This window comes from Anguilla rostrata, chromosome 10 (genome assembly GCF_018555375.3).
Source record: "Anguilla rostrata isolate EN2019 chromosome 10, ASM1855537v3, whole genome shotgun sequence".
NCBI classification, from domain to species: Eukaryota; Metazoa; Chordata; class Actinopteri; order Anguilliformes; family Anguillidae; genus Anguilla; species Anguilla rostrata.
Genome location: NC_057942.1, coordinates 39,892,328 through 39,907,527, shown reverse-complemented (window position 1 = coordinate 39,907,527; position 15,200 = coordinate 39,892,328). Strand labels below are relative to the sequence as shown.

Genomic DNA, 15,200 nt, shown 5'->3' with positions numbered 1-15,200 from the left:
CCGGGTGAAAGTATACCTTGCTGGGAACGCGTTTAAAACAATGTGACACTCTAATTAGGTGCTGTTAATCGACGCAACACGGACATGGGCACGGACATCCACAGACTCCAAGCCCACAGACAGTTTGTCTAAAACACGCTACCAACAACTACCAGCTACGTATAAGGTCATAGCTCGCATAGGTTCACACACATCTGTCAAACCGAGCCGTTTTAGCAAACTTAGCGCTGTAGTCAGCTGGTTGTGTACGTTTAGAAAGCCAGCTGGCTAGCTAGTTAGCGTTAGCTCAGTAAAAGGTGGTTTTGTGCTATGAAATGTCAGTTGCAGGAAATGCTAAAATGCAACAGCTGCCATGTATGGCTTCTGGTACTGGCGAGAAACACCGCGCTGTCAGTGTCAGATAGAGCAGTAGCTACTGGGATAATAACGTGCTAAGCTACTGCACAGTGGCGCTTAACTTACAGTTTCCGTATTATGCTAGTAGCCTAGATAGCTAGCTAGCTAGCTACCTAACATTAGCCAGCTGGCTAGCGCGTCAGAGTTGCGAAGCAGGTTCCAGGAGGATATTCGAAAATATTGCCATGGTAGACTTTTCTAGAAAATAATTACCTCCCCAAATTCCAAGCTTTAGCTGTGAGCTGTCCAGGTTCACCACGTAGTCCCCCAAGAACCTGTTCAGGACGTCCACCACCAGCGACTCGAACACCATGTTTATTACTTGTTTCACTCCTCAGTTACCATGCTGTCACACTGGCGCGTCTCTCTCTACCTCCACAGAACTGAGGTCTCTACGGTCTGCCTGCCCACCGCGCCTCTTTCTCAAATAACCACGGCGGGGCGCTGTAGGACTTGCGGGGCCAGCACCATAGAGACACACACAGGCACTCTATGGTGTTCGCTCTACCGTAGGGGACAGTTCTGTGAGTAACATTCGTCTTCTCTGTCTCCGAGGAGAGGGAACTTAAAAAGTGTTCCAAACACGATCAACTGGGAAACTAAATCATAACTGTGAACGTTAAATAAATAAGTAAATGAATAAATAAGCTGGGCCAGTCGGGGGTTGCTCAATTGTTGGAGACAAGTTACAGAATACAGACACAAATTTATTTTCAAAACCCCCAGTAACCATTTTGACAATCCAGATTGAATACACAATATGACCAGATTGAATGTATCAGGAAATAACAGCACAGAAAAGCATCTCTTGAAATCAGTTTACTTGCTTTTAACTGAATTATACAAATAAATAATGTACACACATTTTGTTCTCGGTCTTAAGCACTTGTCATTTCTTAATTAATTCAATGTTTCCCCTTATTTTTCCCCGTCTGCCTTTTTGACTTCAAACTGAAACTTGGTTGTAAATTGAATTCAGTGACTCCTACTCTCAGTTCTAAATTCTTCACAAATATCTCACCTGACCTTTTAGGTATTTTAGGACTGGTTTGTTTTTCAGAGATGAAATATAAATCTGTTACAAACATTTATGCATACAAACATGTGACATTGACACTCTACAGGGAACAGATAAGAGTTCTTTAACATATTCCTAACCCAATACTTTTTAGCTGGTGCACATTTGACTATTACACAGCTGAATTAAAAGTGTAGTATTTTTCCTAAGGGTACAATGAGAACACAGTCTATATCCAGATGATACACCTGAAAACAGTACGGGTAACTTGAAAATGACAGCAGGGTTACACTTGGAATTTCCATCATACGCTAATAACCAAAACAAAAATAATAACTACAGTTTTATAATATCAAGTTCTCTGATGAATCAGCTATAAGTGAGATTTTTAACCTGTTATGTCGTGGCTCCGCCCCACCACAGCCTACAGAGGCAGCAGCTGGGAGAGGGGTTTGGAGGTGACCCCCAGAACCACGGCCCGTTTGAGAGTGGAGGCCTTGTCCAGAACCTTGAGTCGGAGCGCCATGCTGTGGAAGCTGGCCTCGCCCAGCTCGGTGAAGAAGAAGTCCTCGTTGAAGACGGGGTTCCTGCAGTTCCTGATGGTGGCGCTGTTCTGCCGCTGCCACTTCCCCGGGGTCAGGCAGAGGCTGACGCAGCAGTGCACCAGCCGGCCACCGGGGGCGCCGTCGTGCAGGTCCTCCACAGACACCACGCGCACGCGCAGGGAGGCACCCGCGTGGTCCCGCTCAGCCGACAGGCGCACGCGGCCCCGCCCCTCCAGGGGCAGCACGTGCTCCCGCTGCAGCCGCTCCTGGCAGTGCAGCAGGTCCAGCGGAAAGATAATGGGCGGGGCCAGGGACGTGGGCGGGGCCAGCGATGTGGGCGGGGTGGTCGTGGAGGTGGGCGGGGCCAGGGAGATGGGCAAGGCCGGCAAGCCTAGGGATTGGGCCGTTTCTCCTGCGCTCTCCGCGCTCTCCACGGAAACGCACTCCTCCTGGGGCCACCCGTAGTCCCCCCCGCCCAGCGACAGCTTGGAGGCGGAGCGGGTGAGGTGCGCGGCGGGACGCTCCGCCCCGAACAGGCGCAGGAGGGCGGAGCTGGAGATGGAGCGGGTGAGCACGGGGGAGCCGTGGGGGGAGGAGTCGCTGGAGGAGGGCGTGTCGCTCTCGGTGCTGCCCTGCTCCGTCAGTGCCTTGGCGGGGGGCGGGACCCCCGGGGCCCGGCCGGTGTTCCGAAACCCTGCCCTCTCCAGCGACCGGCCCTTGAACTGCGCCAGGAACAGCGACTCTTTGCGCCGCGTGTTGGGGCTCTCGTACAGCCCGGCCAGGCCATAGTGCGCCCCGCAAAGGACCCCCTTCCCCGACCCCGCCCCCTCGCCCCGCCCTCTTCCCTGCCTGGCCCCGCCCACATTCTCAATCTCAATGTGGGGGCGGGGCGGATCCCTGAGGGCTGCGTCGCCCCCGGCGTGGGGCAGGCGCGGGTCCTGGAGCGTCGGGGGTGCCCCACGGGTCAGCCTGGGGGGGATGAAGAATTCTGGGATTTTTTCGGGCGTCAGGACGTTGCAGTGCAGCTTGGCGGAGAGGCTGGCCTTGGCGGACAGCTCCTCTCTCATCCCGAGGGTCCGGCCGATCTCCAACGGCAGGCTCTCCACCCCCTCCCGAATCCGCTCGATAAACCACATCCTCCGCTCTGCGCTGTGGCACCGGACCCTGCACAGACGAAGAACTGAGACAGGTGTACACATTTAAAATGGAGGGTGTACATGTCTAGAATTATGTTCTTCTTCTGTCTAAAGACAGTGGCATGTAAGTAATATAGAAAATCAAGATTAATTCCCTCCGAAGGTATAAACAAACCCTAATGCTTTTATCCTGTGATCTCAGAAAAAACACTCATATATATCTGTTATAGCTTTCGTCCAAAATAAGCTACAGTGGTGTACCACAAGAATTAACATTCACACGCCAAAATGTTCCCTCAAATTCCCTCATTTTGTGCACATAGTTATTAAAGTTCAGGAAACAAAGCAAAAACATAAAAACTCGGGGAGACCTGCTCTAATGTTGTTGTAAGGTTGTATGGAATGTTTCTTACCTGCTGAAATATTGGCTGTGCTGGGTTTGGTGGAAGGCAGGTGATGACAGAGTCGCTGCAGTTGTGTTTGATGGCCGGGACAGGCGGGGGTGTGTTTTTAAGGTTGGCCATGGTCTGTACGTCACACTTTTCCGGTCCATCTGCAACCAACCAGAAAATGAGGTTCCAGTCTCCCGCCCACAAGTCCCTGTACGAAGTCACTGTGGCCAATGAGTGTGTGCGTGTGCGGTGTGTGTGTGTTTGAGTCTGTGTGTCTGTGTGTGTGTGTCTGTCCGTGTCTGGGTTTTCTGCTCCACCAATCACACAGGCAGAGTCGATATGTGACATTTACAGAACGGCGGTGGGGGATGAGGTCATGGGGGGGGGGGGGCAGGAAGTTGGCAAAGTCGTAGTGGGTGGGGGGCGACAGGAAGTCTCTCTGGATGACAGGACAGGACACACAAGGCGCTGTTTCTGTGTGAAGGATTCTGGTAGGACTCGCCGGGCTGCAGGACAGCGCTAACCACATGCAGCGAGGTTCCAACCTCAGTCTTCTAAAAATACTCGTTCCCCCCCCTATAAGGTTTGCCTGGTATTGAAGGACCCCCTGAGGGCTCCTGACACCATATCAAAGGCCACTGACCCCCGCGCCCCCCACCCCAGTGAACTGTCCCCTCCCTCGGCCCTCTCTCTTTACCGCCTGACCAAAAAAAAAAACTAATTTCACTGCTGTAGCAGCCTCTGTAAATTTGGGAGGGGTGCAGACTTGCAGACTTCTAAAGTTGCTCATGCAGGTGAGCTCTTAACCTAAGTTGTGGTTACCTGTGAGCTCTGCTAACTTGAAGACAAAACTTTGTGGGTGAACAGCCCCACCTAGCGTCAGGAATTATATTTTATAAATCAATGCACTGCAGCCTGGCACTTCGTGGTGTGATTGAATGATCAGCAGCCGCAGCTCCCCAATAACCGAAGGCTTCAGACGGAATGAGTCAGAGCCTTTGAACAAATGTAGCAATTCCTCAGTTAGCCACAGGAGGGCGCTTGGAGACAAAATATAAACGCACAAGGAAATTAATGTCGGCACAATAATTTTACAAGGACTTTACTGGTGTAGCTTTGTAGCTCAGGGCTGCCATCGTAGTGAATAACTAAAAAAATATTTCAGGGTAACATGAGCTATGTTGCCAAGCAAACCAAAAACAAAAAAAATAAATAAAAAATAAATAAATCTCTTTAAATCCACATGAAGAATTTAACAAGGATGATTTAATCACAAAATATGTTCTGTTTTCTAAAAATATTTATGGGGGAAATACAAAGCTGACCATTTTGAAAAAATAGATTGCTGGGGAAAGGAGAGGATTTCAACATTGCCTGATGGAACATGACAAGTAGGCTGGTTATGACAGACAAATTAGCTGACTATGCTAAAAGTGTCCAGCTCTGTCTCTTCCTAAAATTAATTTGTTCTTGCTTTGAAATTACACTCACACATGTTCTCATGTGCACACGCATACATACAGTATATGCACACAAACACGTGTCCATACTTAGTCACATGCTTGTAGTCATATGCACATGAACATACAGTCGCAAATGCGCCTGCACACACACACACACACACACACAGTTTCACTCTGGTTTTGCTTTCTAGTTGGCCAGTCAGAAATGTGCTCGGTGGCTTTTATTTGGCTAATTAAAATAAACAAGAGTAATTAAGGAATTCGGAGGAACAGCACGCCTGTTAGCCCGTTAGCATGTTGCGAAGACGGAGCTGATTAATATTCATGAGTCCCAGGGTCAGGTGGCTTTTTGGTGAGGCTTTATTACGCCCAATGAAAAACAAGTGCTGCCCGCTAACAGGAATTAGCATCTCAGAGCGGGCCAAAGCAGAGGCCCTTTGTGACGGCCGCTGACATCGCCCGGGTTAAAAATGGCAACACCGTGGACCGATGGTGAGGTGCTCTTGCACTCTATTTCCAGAACAGTGGAACTGTGATCTGATCCCAGATACCCAAACCTTGTTCTTTTTGGGAGAGGGGACACATGAGGAGCTGGTAGTCAGACAGAGCGGCGCATTATTAATGCGGAGTGCGCAGCCAACTCCGCGCAGCCATTGACATCACTTGAGCCTAAATGTACCCTGGAGACCGAGAGCGAGAGTGAGAGAAAGGGAGAGAGAGAGTGAGACAGAGGGAGGGAGAGGAATAGAGTGAGGAGAGGAGAAAAATGGAGGAAGAGAAGATGGAGAGTAAGAAGAGGGAAGAAGAGAAACAAAGGGAGAGGGGAAAAGAGAGGTGTAACAAGGAGGGGGGTTGGCCTCCTACTGGTGTCTAAACACGGGCATCAGATTCAGACAAGTGTCCTTAATCAGCACTGTTAAATATGCACTGTTTTAATTTTACACCCTCAGGTTTAAATCAACGTAAGATTTCAAAGTCTCTCTCCCCCACTCTCTAACCTGTCTTTTCCTCTCTGTCTCCCTTGCTCCACCTGTCTCTCTCTCGTCCAATTTGAATAGCCAATTCAGACATCAAGTACACCTCCGCGTTATGTTTTTTTTTAACATATCGTCTGCTTTTAAACCGTTCAGGGAAAAGTTATCCAACCTATCCCTCGCAGTCAAACCGAGTGGGGTTATGCAGCAAGATGTTGAGGCACTGGAGGGCGAAAAAGTGAGCAATGTACTGACGCTAAGCAAGTAGGTACTGCGTCCGTTGCTGTTCATTAGGTACTCCTTGAAAATCAACATATACAGGCCCGGACTACATTGTTCCTGCGAGAATCTCAGCGAAATCCCGGAAGATTTATGCACGCGGAAGAAAAACGTTTTAAGGTAAAAAAAAAAAAGAAAGTGAGAAAAGGGCAGGAGTCCAATAAACCCGCGCGACGGTAATAATGTATGCCATTAACGAGGGCGCGTGAATTAAGTGGAAAATGAGCTGCGTAAGAGGTCCTTCTAAAAGGACAGTCTGAAACAATTCAAATTAGCTGGAAGGGCGCTCAGCCTCGCCCCGCGGCCCGTGAATCAGAGAGCCGCTCAGCCTTGCCTCCGACAAGAGAGTTATTGCCGTCTCCCAAACTCCGCAGGTGACCTCCAACTTCGCGCCATCACGGGACAGCTTCTCGCTGTCCACTCCGCTTAATGCACCGTCGATTGGCTTTTTATTGGCGTGTGGCACGGATGGCGATACGATGAGTGGGCGACACTTGCCAACAACCCCGCGGAAATGAAAGTGCCAACCCTTACGGAGCGTCAGCAGCTGGGAACTGTACTCGTTAACGGCGGACGGCGATTAATCACCGCAATGCTGGGCGATCAATGTGTCACCCGGTGACACGGCGGTTATATTTTAGACGTGCCACAAAGTCAACTGGGAATCCAGGCGTAGCCTATTTGCAGGTGCCCGGAGCGGTCCCAGATCCCCGTTAGAGTGTTTGTGAGGCCAGGAGGGGAGCGCCTCTCCAAACACGAGCGATGCGCATTGTAACTGACTGCGCCACCCATCGCGACATCAGTGGCAGGCTATTCTCCGCAAGTCGCGATTCCCAGGAGTCCCTTTCAATTAAGGAAAGCCAGGGGTCCCCAGCCCTGCGCCACAGGGTCCGAGGGTGTTCGTTGTTACGCAGCACTTAATTGGTCAATTAAGGCCTTTATCTCACCGAGTGTATTTGGGTCTTACTTTCTTGTTGTTGCTTATTTTTAAGGTAAACTCAAAAAGCAGCCACCGTGTCTTGGACAGATGGACAAGTCAGGGACTTTGGGACAAGCGGATAATTTACACGATCCCGTCATCGCACGGTAATCAGCACGCGCGTTAAGGGAGTGATGGGGAATTTTGAAAACCGGTAAACCTATTTCCACATTGATTCTCTTATCTCCGTCACAAGGAAGGATTCATTATTCTGTTTGACAAGGGGGGCGTATTTTTTTATCCAGCGTGAGCCGCTTTATTCTGAATATTAGATGCACCAGAGTGTAACTGAAATAGTACCCTTTTGTCTGATGAAGTTATGAAAGAGATGAAATGGGTTTTGTTCTGCCACGTTAGCAAGAGAGCACTGTTTCAGCTTTAAAAAAGTGAATACTTTTAACAAATTAAAATGTAAGCCTGCTGCACTTTGAACACCTTGAAAGTCTCCCTAAAGGTTAAACTTTTCTTGGCAAAGGGTTTGGGGTCAAAAGCCAAATATCTTGAAATATGTTTAATTTTCATTAGTGTTGTAATAAATTAGGAGCCGGTGGAGTGGATCCAACATTGTGCGATGTGCGGATTCAGTAACCGAGTGAATTACGCATGACTCCGGCTTCGGGAAACTGTCCTCATCTTTCTTGTTGTTGTTTTCCAGTGAATTAATTGTAAAATTAAAATACGTTCAACGGCTCGTTTCTGACCTAAGTTATGCAATAATTGCCAGTAATCTATTTTTCCTGCTTAGCGCAGAGCGCGACTGTACATCGTGCGCACGCTCATTCTTGCACCAAGCTCACCCGATGTAAACTGTGAATCTATCAATGCAATTATGTGTTTTAAGCAATTAAAGTAATTTCTCCAACGATATTACCAATCAGGGCTAAATTTATTGCCCAGGCCATAGAATACAATATTATACTAACTTTTTTGTATTTAGCCTGTTACGAGGGACCTTCTGGTAAGGAGGAAATTAATGAATTAAGTGCTTCATTATGGCTGCGTGCTCTTGTTGGTCATTAGAAAAAGCCAGTAGAATTTGCCACCCTGGACCTATCGGAGCCTGGATAATTATGATTAATTCCCCCCGTCTCATTCTACCGTCACCCAGGACGACGGAGCAAACGCCAGCGCGATTATGTTTTGCGGGTTCGCGAGGATGCTCCGGTGATCTCCTGACCCCGTAATTTATTCATTATCACATTCATTCATATCATTCATATTAAAAAGACACGCTGGAAAACCAAAGGGCTTTGTCTCTCCATTTAGGAGCATTCACGAGCTGATTCGTCAACCGGCCTCTTTGGAGATAAATACGACTGTGTGTTAGTGTGTGCGATTGAAACAAAGGAAGTCACACATTTTCATATTTCACTTGATTTTTAAAATCAAATTAAGTCATGGTGCAATTTCGTCTCTTGTTTCAGTTGCCCCTGGTTGGTCCATTCCCATTGTTGTTCTTTCCAGACCGACTGTGATTGGACCATGTCAGATTTTAGTCTCTCCTGATTGGATAATGTTGTGGGGGGGGGGGGGGATAATGGGTTGAAGCTCAACCCTGACCTGGTACCCATCAGTGTGCTCGCATCCCACAATCCTCTCCTGCATGCCGGAGTTTGGAAGGAATGCCTCTGTTTGTCAGGCTAGTACTCGAACCACCAGATACTCCTGCTTGTGTCATGATAGAGGGCTGTAATCCTCATAGGCCTGTGTTTGTCATGACAAACCCTGCTGTCATGACAGTGTCGATAATAAATGTGATGAGCACGTTGGCCTCTGTGGGGCAGAGCTGTGCTTGCACTCCTGAACCAATGGAAATTAACCCATTTATCAGGACCTCACTGCCCACTATGAGCACTGCCTTGTCGCAAAAATATTGCTATTATGGCTATACTGTATTTACTTCAGACCATTAAATGGCAGTGTGAAGCCAATGGTTGCGTAAAGGTTGCAGAAAGGTTGCGTTTCTGCAGAGATGAGGCGGATGCTGGAAACCTAACAGTCTAAAGTCACACCGAAGCATTCTTTCGTAATGAATCACAGTGATAATGCGCCCAAGTGCTGCATAATTAAATGGGGCTAATTATCAGCTAATAAGAAGCGTAATAGCCTTTCAGTTACCCTCTATGATCCTCTGTTTTCACAAAGTGTGACTTGATCAGTTCACTCTTTGAATGGTAATTTAACATGAAAGGGAAATGCTAGGGTCTGCTAAGGCAATTGGCTTATGCAGTGCTGGAATACATTGTACAGATTGTAAAATAAATGTTTTAAATTAATGTGTGTGTGTGTGTGTGTGGTATGCGATGTGTGTGCATGTATGTGTTTGGATGTATGTGTTTGAATTTGCGGATGTGTGTGCGTGTGTGCTCATGTCTTTGGATGTGACAGTTTGTGTTCGGATGTGAGAGTGAGTGTGTGTGTGCATGTGTATGTGGGTGTGCATGCGTGTGTGTGGGGGGGCATATGTGTGTGTGTGTATGCACGTGTATGCACGCTGGTTTATTTGGATGCAAGAATATGTGTGCGTGTGTCTGTGTATATGGTTTATGGTGTGTATGTGTGTGCGTACACAGGTTTATTTGGAAGTGAGTGTGTGTGTGTGCGTGAGTATGTACAGGTTTGTGTGTGTGAGCGTGTGTGTGTGTGTGTGTGTGTGCGTGAGTGTGTGTACAGGTTTATGTGTGTGTGTGTGTGTGTGTGCGCGTGAGTGTGTACAGGTTTATGTGTGTGTGTGTGTGTGTGTGTGCTGAGACAGGAGGAGTAATTATGTTTGGAATAATTGTAGGTATAAGTGTTAAACAGTCCTAACAGAGCGCCATTATTCCTCCTGAACCAAACTGCGGTGACAGGCTCATCCATCAGCGCTGACAGACGGGGGACTGGGGTACAATGGGCCCCCCTGCGACGAGCCAGTCTGTGTGCCGTCTTTCCTGTGGGACGTCCCGGGTGGAGAAGAGGAAAACGCTTTTTAAGTGAAAAGGTTTTTATTTCTAAAAATTTCTATTTTTTTAATTTTAACTCATTTAAATTACCCCCCCCCCCCCCATTAATGAGCTGCTAGCCAGTTCCTCATTCTCACTGTCATGATTGACAGGTGCCAGCCTCTCACTGCCTTGCAAAGATATCACGCTCATTTATATCCGCACCACGTTTGTACCCGAGCAAACTCAATATGTTCTTAGTGGATGATTCAATCAAGCCGCAAAGCGGTTGTTGGTTAGTTTTCCGTTGTTGTTAAATGCAGAGGTAGCTTTTCTCTTCATTGTTGCATTTTTTTTTGTTTGTTCAAATAGTAACATTTTTAAAGCATGTTTAACAGCAAATTAAGTTTAAAAACTCTTGAAATTAAATTCAAAGTTCTACAGTTAGTCCACTGCCAAATGTTACCGGTTTGCCAAATACTCAATGCTATAAGCCAAGGAACTTCCTCAATTTTTTTATTTTTCTTGCACTGAGGCTCTTGCTAGCGGCCGTTTTTCAAGGAAAGGTACGGGGTGTAGGAGCACGGTCCTATCTTTAAAAATGAGAGGAGAATATGCATGACCTAACACCTCTGTGTTTCAATCCACTTCAATCCGCTGCTGTGTTAATGTGTGTGTTTGTGTGTATTTGTCACTTTGTATATGTGATATGTGTGCACATGTGTACGAGCAGTTTGGAGAGCACTGGCCCCAGGTTTGGATAAAAAGAAAGGGACAGATTCAATGGTCTGCCCCTCTTTCACCATCTCCCTCTCCCTCTGCTCTTCCTTTCCCTTTCTCCCTCTCTATCTTTCCTACTTCCCTCTGCTTCCCTCCGTCCCTCTCTCTCACCCTCCCTCCCTCTCTCTCTCTCTCCTTCTCTCCCTCTCCTCTGCATTGAGAGGTGAGCCACGGTCACATCAAAGCTGCATTATGGTAAGATCGGCAGGCAGAGGAACAGAGGAAGACTTGACCCGAGCTCCGCTTTTGAAGTCCCGTCAGCCCCGGCGTCCCCTCAGCCCCGCCCCCTGCTCCTGAATGCAGAGTGACTGACTCTCTGTGCCTCTGTGCAGCGACCACCACGCGGCAGGTTCTTTACCTGCCCCTGCCTCCAGAGGATACACTGCATGCGTGTGTGTGTGTGTGTGTGTCAAACTAAAGAGAGACTGGTGAATTTACGCAGCATACACACATGCACACACGCACACCTATGCACACCTACACACACGCACACACACTAACACACATGCACACACACAAACACACACACACACTGTCTCTCTGTTTCCAGTTCCAGCAGCTAATGCAGTGCAGAATGCTGAATGTCTGAAAGACACGGCTGCTCTGTACAGTGTGTGTGTGTGTGTGCGTGTGTGGGTGTGCACGTGTGTGCGCTTGTGTGTGTGTGTGCGGGAGTCTTAAGGACTTCACCTGCCCGTCTGTTTTCTGCTTCTCTGCTGACTCTTCGTCCCTTCGTTCCTGTTCTAGTTAATGGAGGTAGATTCGCTCATATTGACTTTCCCGTATTAAACAGGCTAAGAAATGTAAAATTCTGGATGGAAGAAATAATGAACCAATGAAATGAAATTTTTGTCATTCATCATAACTCTGTGCATGTGCCTTTTCCCTTAGATTCTTAAACATTGTTTTAAACAGTTTGAATATTTAACATTTAAGAAATTATGTTAAAATGGTTCAAATCTACCAAATCCATATTTATATTTCTTTTTTATCTTTGGAATTTTTTTTCTTCTAACTGCAGGTTTATAATGCATTGGACATTGATATTATTAAGCTAATGGTGTTAAGAGATGACCCAGCAGCTATACATTAACAGCACGGTCACTGGGTTCACTAAAAAGCCCAGATGAGGCTTCAGATAAATAATCAAAAGGCATTAAAGTGGCCAATTAATTAACTAATTAACAAGTTTTAATCTGCGACAAATTCCACACATCTTCTCTGTGTATTTTCTCATTCACTTGGAGTCACTGAATAGCTCCTGAAACTGTCCACTTCGTGTTCAAACCCTCCCTAAAGATACAGGAACGCTTTTAAAACATTTAAGTCTGTCCTTTTTATGTTTCAGGTTCAGCGGAGAGGCGGCAGGGCCAGTACAGACACGTTCGAGTGAGGTTTGTAAACCCAGTGTGTCTCGCTGGATTCCTGTGAGGTTTGTAAACCCAGTGTGTCTCGCTGGATTCCTGTGAGGTTTGTAAACCCAGTGTGTCTCGCTGGATTCCTGTGAGGTTTGTAAACCCAGTGTGTCTCGCTGGATTCCTGTGAGGTTTATAAACCCAGTGTGTCTCGCTGGATTCCTGTGAGGTTTATAAACCCAGTGTGTCTCGCTGGACTCCTGTGAGGTTTGTAAACCCACTGTGTCTCGCTGGATTCCTGTGAGGTTTGTAAACCCGGTGTGTCTCGCTGGACTCCTGTGTCCGAAACGGGTCGGGTTCTGCTTTGCGGTCAGACTTTATGTGTGGTGTTTCGGTTGGGCTGCGGTTGAGCTCTTGTGTTCGGGAATCAATGCGTGGCCATCTCCTTCCGTGCGTATGTGTGCACTGAGGGTTGTGTTGTGGTCGCGTTGTGGGTGAGTTGTGGCAGGGTTGTGGTTGAGTTGTGCTCATCTTTGTCCATTTAAAGGTGACTTAGGTGCATTAACTGTCTTAACTACTGCTTGTATTTTTTCCATAGACTGCGTTGTTGCCGTTCTCGTTGTTAGTGTTAATCAGTTTAACCTTCAGGGTCCAAGTTGAACTATGCGGTTGTTCCCTGCACTTGGACCGGTACTTCTCTCTAGGGGTTTCGTCATACTTGTTCCTGGTTATGGTTATACACTTTGTTGTACGTCGCTCTGGATAAGAGCGTCTGCCAAATGCCTGTAATGTAATGTAATGTAATGTAAAGGAGTTCAATGGAGATGAGAAGGCGGTGAGGGTGTGGCTTCACGCTCCACAGACTCCATCCGCATCGCAGAGACAGGCCCAGGACATGTCAGAGCGATGTAAGCAAGGAAGCTACCTGTCATTCAGACTTCCACAAGGAGCTCAGGTTGTCCGCCCTGGCGGGACTTTGACGGTCCTTTCCCTCTCCCCTTACCAAGCAGCCGTTAGCCCAATTTTGCCCGCTTCTATTTTTTTCCACCAACTTCACCTCCCGTTTACTTCCTTCATCTGGTTCCTTAGCTCTGACTGGGAAGCTTCCCAGAACTGTTTCCCAGTTTCACTGCCAGGATGGTGGGTGCGTTCGTATAGCCTTCAGCCACGTGTGTTACAGTGTGTTACGGTGTGCTACGGGACACAGAGATTATGTAACAGTGTTTATCTAACTGTTAGATTATGTAACAGAGATTATCTAACTGTTTATTAGTGTAGCAGCGTATTGCACGGTAACATTAACTGAGAAGTAAATTGTGTGATACTTGCTGACAGTGCACCATTACGCTGGTCTTGTTATGTGTCAGTGTTACAGTGTATTTCTGAGAAAGTGCATAACTGCACACTAAAGCGCAATTATGTAACTGTGTTACAAAGTTGCTCTATTACTGTGTATGGGACGTTAGAGTGTTACTTTGAAACTGCGTCACAGTGTGATTGTGTTTCAGTGTTAATATTGTTGTGTTACAGTGTGACTGTGATTCAATGTTAACATTGTTGTGTTACAGTGTGATTGTATCTCAGTGTTAACATTGTTGTGTTGCGCTGTATGTACTGTATGTTACAGCTGGATTTTGTGACTGTGATACAGTGCAGTTATGCACCCATTCAAATATTATATTCAGGACGGATATTATATCCAGGGCTGATGGTAAATGTCAGTATGGCTTTTTTTCTGAAGCATTCAGAGTCGTTTAAAAACAGCCAGACAAGGCGGAAGACTGTATTGTGCTGTAGTTACTCTGTGAATATACGTGTGTAACAGTAAAAAATAAATAAGTAATAAAAACACACATTTTTCCATCTGTGGTTTAGGTTTGCCTCAATTTGTCAATTCTGAATGTGATGCAAACACCGTATTGCTCAAACAGTTCCTCTCAATATATATGTTTGCTCCATTTGGCCAAATATTAAACATTTCAAATATGTGGATAATTGTTTTAAACAAGCAAATTATATTGCATCAATGTATTAATTATTACCACTTTTCTATATGCAAAGTGGGCCTAATCCATATAATGTACTGCACTTTTGAGACAAATTTGAGACAGTGAGACTAATTTTACTTTATATTCAACACTATGAATTCAATGTCGTGTGAATCTGCTAATAACTGACAGACTGCGTACGTTGCTTACATTTCAGACCTTTTTTAAATCGTGCTTTCGTTGTGTGACCTGTGACTACCCTGAAACTGGCACAAGACAGAACCGACGGGGAAAAAAGAGAATAGAACATCTGGGAGAAACGTGATTAGAAATGATTTAAGGGAAAATGTCACTCACGTCTCCCCAGAATAACACTCAAATCATATCCCAGCTGGAGGAAGCGGTTCCGAACTGTACACCCCACTGTAAGTACGGAGCGCAGCGCCGGGGTGGATAGCGCTAAAGCACCAGGTAGTTTATTATTATAGATCATTATTAGTGTCCTTGATTTCAGCCCCAAAGAGTAAAATAAACCCCATGCAGAGTCAATAATGTCCCCCCTCCCCCTCCCAAACGATGTCTCCTCACCCCCCGGGAGTTTAGAAACGACTCGAGGGCGTGGTATGCCCAGGTGCTGCCGCTGTGGTCACAGCGGGTCGCGGATTATTTGGACTGCGACCAGCCGGTGTGTCTTCTTTCCTGACGGCACGTGGACGCTTCCCTCGTGCTTAAAAAAACTAAACGGAAAATAATATACCGCAGATGTAGGACCTTTTACCTATGCAGGTGATTTTATAGCCAAAGAGACGAGTAGATACGCATCCGCGGAACAGACAAGAAAACGGACTGCCGTACCTATCTGTATTCGACTGAGTTGACAAAAATCTATTACTCATTATTTACTTACTACTCGGGTTGCTTTATAAATGTTACATTTCTCATGGCGCAACCTAAATCTATATAAATTCTCACGC

The 15,200-nt window shown here is 46.7% G+C and overlaps 2 protein-coding genes across 2 annotated transcripts in view; both read right to left on the bottom strand.

Moving 5' to 3' along the window:
• The window catches only part of vps13a (vacuolar protein sorting 13 homolog A), a 42,310-nt gene extending 41,509 nt beyond the window's left edge, over positions 1–801 (bottom strand). Inside the window, exon 1 of the mRNA XM_064353226.1 lies at positions 610–801. Within this exon, the coding sequence (XP_064209296.1) occupies positions 610–709 (100 nt within the window). The 5' untranslated portion in view covers positions 710–801. The remainder of the gene's footprint in view (positions 1–609) is intronic.
• A 298-nt stretch (positions 802–1,099) lies between these two features.
• On the bottom strand, positions 1,100–3,765 carry LOC135264528 (C2 calcium-dependent domain-containing protein 4C). The gene is made up of 2 exons (XM_064353238.1): positions 3,509–3,765; positions 1,100–3,139 (listed from the first exon to the last, which is right to left on the bottom strand). Exon 2 carries the CDS (start codon positions 3,093–3,095, stop codon positions 1,839–1,841), a length of 1,257 nt encoding a protein of 418 aa, XP_064209308.1. The 5' UTR covers positions 3,096–3,139; positions 3,509–3,765; the 3' UTR covers positions 1,100–1,838.
• Between the last annotated feature and the right edge of the window lie 11,435 nt (positions 3,766–15,200).

Coding starts and splice junctions, on each gene's coding strand:
- LOC135264528 (XM_064353238.1), bottom strand. CDS start 3,095: ATGTGGTTTATCGAGCGGATTCGGGAGGGGGTGGAGAGCCTGCCGTTG.